This window comes from Octodon degus, unplaced genomic scaffold, assembly GCF_000260255.1.
Source record: "Octodon degus isolate 3935 unplaced genomic scaffold, OctDeg1.0 scaffold00001, whole genome shotgun sequence".
Taxonomy (NCBI): Eukaryota; Metazoa; Chordata; class Mammalia; order Rodentia; family Octodontidae; genus Octodon; species Octodon degus.
In genome coordinates this window covers 11,249,293-11,254,044 of record NW_004524577.1, presented here as the reverse complement: position 1 = coordinate 11,254,044, position 4,752 = coordinate 11,249,293, and the positions used below count along the sequence as shown (strand labels likewise).

Sequence of the window (4,752 nt, the reverse complement as noted above, 5' to 3'; positions counted from 1 at the left end):
GTGCTTTGCCAAGCTTGTTCCAAGTAGGTGCTTTAGACCACTGAGCCATCTCTCCAGCCCCTGCAATAGAACTTGATAATGCCTCCCAGTCTACTGTTTCAGTGACATCTGGGATTTATATGTTCTTTGGTCAATAAGGAAGTTTCTGATTCAAACCTTTCCTTAACTAACAAGGTGGAACTCCTGCTATGTGTTACATGCTATATGAAATATTTTCCACGGATTTTCTCATTAAACCATTGCAATAATTCAATAAGTAGTCATGTTTTACTGATGGATAATCTGATGCTCAAAATTACCTATTCATTAAGCTTCAGAGCCAAGGTTCCAACTTGGCTCAACCAATGAGGAAGATCGACCTCATTTGTTCTGACTAATTTAATCTTTTCCTTGTCATACAAGATGAGTCAGGGTGTAAACTATCCTTTACTCTCTTGTTTTCTTCTCCCTGGAGTGATGTGTTGAATTTTTTTTAAATTTTTATTTATTTTTATTTTTTTGCTAGAACCAGGGATTGAACTCAGGCCCTTGTGCTTACCAAGCAAGCACTTATTCTACTGAGCCATCTCCCTGGCCCCTGTGTTGAATTTTTAAGTTAGAATCTAATACTGTATATGCATAGTTTTACTGTGTGAAAGAGAACACAATGACCTTGGGTTCACCTTTGTTTTACAAGTATTGTCCAGATATAGTTTGCTTTCTTAAACAACTGGGACACTTACACATATTTACTAAACACAAACTCAAATGCCATTCTCATCTGGGTCTTAAATAATTTTACTGAAGACTGTATGTGTGTCAACCACATTGAAATTTAAATTTAAAATTTAATACTTCCAAAGTGCATCAAGCTCCTGTCAAATGCCTGTTCTCTCATATGTAAGGTCCAGTTGTTATCAAATGACTGTATTGATAAAATGTTACTTGTGGAAGGATTTCAGGATCTGTTTAATATCTAGCTAAATAAATACAGTAATCAGGAAATTTGGAGAGAGAGAGAGAGAGAGAGAGAGAGAGAGAGAGAGAGAGAGAGAGAGATCTGCTCATGTATTAAAGGAATGCTATGATTTACTGTTCAAAGAAGCAAGTGTTGGGCTGACCAGATAGCTCAGTGGATTAAAGTGCCTGCTTAGGCAGATGCAGGGGTTTAATCCCCAGTCTACCATTCTGGCTCCACTCCCAGGGTGCACTGAGACAGGGATTGAGACTGGGCATGGTGGCACACCCCTGTAATCCCAGAACATGGGAGGCTGAAAACAGGAGGATCACTATGAGTCCAATCTGTGTAGTGAGACCCTGTACTAAATACATAATTAATAAATAAATAAAAATAAAGCTAGTGTTTGTATTTATCGTTTGAAATCAGCTAGCTTTTTGAATATACGCATTTTGTATTTCAGTGAAGGGAGCACCTCGAAACCTAAAAGTGACAGACGAGACTACGGATAGTTTTAAAATTACCTGGACTCAAGCTCCTGGAAGAGTTCTGAGGTATCGAATTATATACAGACCAGTCACTGGTGGAGAAAGCAAAGAAGTGAGCACTCCGGCCAATCAGAGGAGGAGAACCCTGGAGAACCTCATGCCCGACACTAAGTATGAAGTGTCCGTCATCCCTGAATACTTCTCTGGACCTGGCTCTCCGCTGACTGGAAACGCGGCCACTGAAGAAGGTAGACGAAATAACAGCTAACCAGATATCACAAGTTGTGCTACACTTTTAAAAAATAATTTTACTAAATATTTTAATATAATTTGAAGGATGGCCAGGGATTGAAAATCAGATTTCTTAGCACCATACTGTACTTCTTTGAGAAGCTTTTTAAACATTATTCATTTTTATTTATATGATTGTATGTGTTCCTACCATCAAGTCTCAGATTTGTTGACACTATAATATACTAATTTGACACATCATTTTATTGAGAAAAAAACTAGTCGTTTGTATTTTTCATTTTACCCCCATCTTTAAGACTTTTGGTAAGAATAGAAGTGCTAAGCACACGGTAGCAACAGCGAGCTGCTGTTCGCACTTGTTTCTGTCAGCTTCTGTGAGAAGCCGTCTTGTTTTCTCATGTAGTCCCGCACGGTCTCTCTGAAGGGGCTGTTATTCATCCCATTTTTACCAGGGAAGCAAGTAAGGAAATCAAATCACAGCTCTGCATCTTGTAGTAAGAAGTCCTTGGACCTCCCTGACCCCAGACCTCTCAGGGAGCATTCTCTCAGCCACCAACCTCTACTGGCGCTTCGGTCCCTCTGCCCTCCAGCCCTGCAGCCTTTCCTGCCCACTGTCACTGTCCACCCTCTTCCTCCTCTTTTCTTTCCCATGGAAATCACTGTTTCACTTCTTTTCTGTGGTTCTGGCCAGCCATGAGCTTTTCATACTGGGCCCCATAAAACAAGCCAGTAACTCTGCCTCCCTTCCTTCAGGAGGGAGGGTGCTGGGTCGTATGGGCCAGCGAAGGGTTGGGTGCCTTGACACACCTCAGTGACAACAAGGCTAATCTACAAAAGCTATGAAACCTCCAGTGTTACCATTGTGAAGAAGAATTGCCCCAAGGGAGTTGTGCTCAGAGCTTGGTCTCACTTAGCCTGTTTCTTCTCTTACTTTTCCTTCCTAGGGTCAACATCAGTTGTGTAATTTTATCATTTTGATCCTCTAGCATTGTTGGTTAAGGCTTTTAAGTGTTTATCACATTACACTGAAAACATATTGAAGGCTTTTAGAGGAGGGAAACGCCACACTGTAACAAGAATTAACATAGTGATTGGTTGATGTACTGGTGATTTGTTGTTTGGTCAACAGTTTAAATTGCTATAGATGTACACAACGTATAAATTCATATAAGGCGCACAAAATGTTTTTGAGGTTATTTCCTTCAGTAATGGTTTTGATGTTGTTCTTGTTATCTTTTTAAATGAAGTCAGAGGGACTCCAAGAGACCTAAGAGTTTCAGACCCTACGACCTCAACTCTGAAGCTGTCTTGGAGCGCGGCACCAGGAAAAGTGAAGCAGTATCTCATGACCTACACCCCGGCGACGGGAGGGGAAACTCAGGAGGTCACGGTGAAGGGAGACACGACCAGTACTGTGCTGAGGAGACTGAGTGAGGGGACCAAATACGCCTTATCTGTCACGGCCTTGTACGCATCGGGGGCTGGAGATGCTCTTTTTGGAGAAGGCACAACTCTGGAAGGTAATTGTTCGCTTTATGGAAATCTCTGAAATTGTAATTCTGCATGGAAGAAATTTATTTATTTATTTATTTATTTATTTATTTATTTATTTATTTATTTATGTGTGTGTGGTACTGGGGATTGAACTCAGGACCCTGTGCTTGCCGTGCAAGTGCTTATTCTACTGAGCTATCTCCCTGGCCCCCTAAAATGTTTCCAGAGCATGAACTCTAGCAAAGTGCGACCTTTTTACAAAAAATTTCATCATTTATTTATTTGTTTATTTGATGCAAGGTTTGGCTATGTAGCTCAGACTCATAGTGATCCTCCTGTCTCAGCCTCCCCAGGACAGGGATTACAGGCGTGCGCCACCATGCCCTGATTCAGTGGCTGGCGCAGCATTGACTCGGCCCACGAGTCGAGACGTGGGGTAATGGCCTGGAAGAGGAACGGGGATGAAAAAGACAGGGCAAGACACAAGAGACGGAGACAAGACAGGCTTTCTGATCAAGTCTCGTTTATTGAAGAAGTGAGCAGGGTCTAAATAGCCGTATAGTGGAAGTAGTTGGGTGGGACTAGTTGTGGATTGGTAGTGGAGGTCCAGGACCAGAGGAAGATTTTGAGGCAAGTGGGGATTGGTGCTGCAGCACTTCTTGCCCAAATAAGGGAAAATATAACAGGAGCGTTCTATCGCCCCCACACAGCATGTGGTACCAGGGATTGGACCTGGGTCCTTAGGCTTGCCAGGCAGGCGCTTAGACTTCTGAGCTATCACCCCAGCCAAGCTTTTTTTTTTTTTTTTTTAAAGGAGTTTATATTTTAAAAATGAATAAACATACCTGTTATTCAGAGATGTAGGATGTAGACAACTGCGAAAAGCTAAATTGCTTAGGGAGCATTGTCTTGGGGGATCTGAACACATGGTAAGGCCACGGAAGCATGTTAATATTGCAAGGGGAAGTTGAAAGACGATACATGTGCAGGGCCCAAGCCGAGGGCCCTCTGGGGCCTGTGACAAGGAGGAGTGTCTGGCTACTCAAGGTCACACAGCAGCAAGTTCTGTCTCCCACATCCAGAGAGGAGAAGTTCTGTGGCATGCTCAAGGGTCCTTGTCATTTGCCCTGTGCAAAGGCCCTTGTAATAGCTTCAAGATAGGAGAGCCCAATTTTTGGTTTCTTTTCCAAGCGATCACTAAAATTTAGTTTCACTGCAGAAGTTCACTTTAATGTAGCACATAGTAAGCACTATTGGTAAGACTGGTCTGTCTCCTTGGTTTGTTAGAATTCATTATCAGAAGTCCTTACAAACCTTTGCATATTTTTTTTACTTTTTTATTTTTTATTTTTTGCAGTAGTTGGGATTGAACTCAGGACTTGGCGCTTGCCAGGCAGGCGCTTATTCTACTGAGCTATCTCCCCAGCCTCAAGCCTGTGGATAATTCAGTAGTTTTTCTTTTGGTTGTACCTTTTAGCCTTCTCATATTCAGCTGTGCTTTCTTGCTGCTCATTCAAAATATTCTTAATTCTAAAAATGAGGGTATTTTTTGGCCAATAATATGTTTAAAAATATAATTAC

At 41.8% G+C, this 4,752-nt stretch overlaps 1 protein-coding gene across 3 annotated transcripts in view; it reads left to right on the top strand.

Moving 5' to 3' along the window:
* Positions 1-4,752, top strand: part of Col12a1 (collagen type XII alpha 1 chain) — a 120,439-nt gene that overhangs the window by 26,734 nt on the left and 88,953 nt on the right. For 2 of the 3 annotated variants that reach the window (XM_012514611.2, XM_023700822.1), the window contains exons 12-13: positions 1,401-1,673; positions 2,925-3,197. The exons of the other annotated variant lie outside the window; for it this stretch is intronic. In XM_012514611.2, coding sequence (XP_012370065.1) covers positions 1,401-1,673; positions 2,925-3,197 — 546 coding nt within the window. The remainder of the gene's footprint in view (positions 1-1,400; positions 1,674-2,924; positions 3,198-4,752) is intronic. 3 annotated transcript variants of the gene reach the window in all.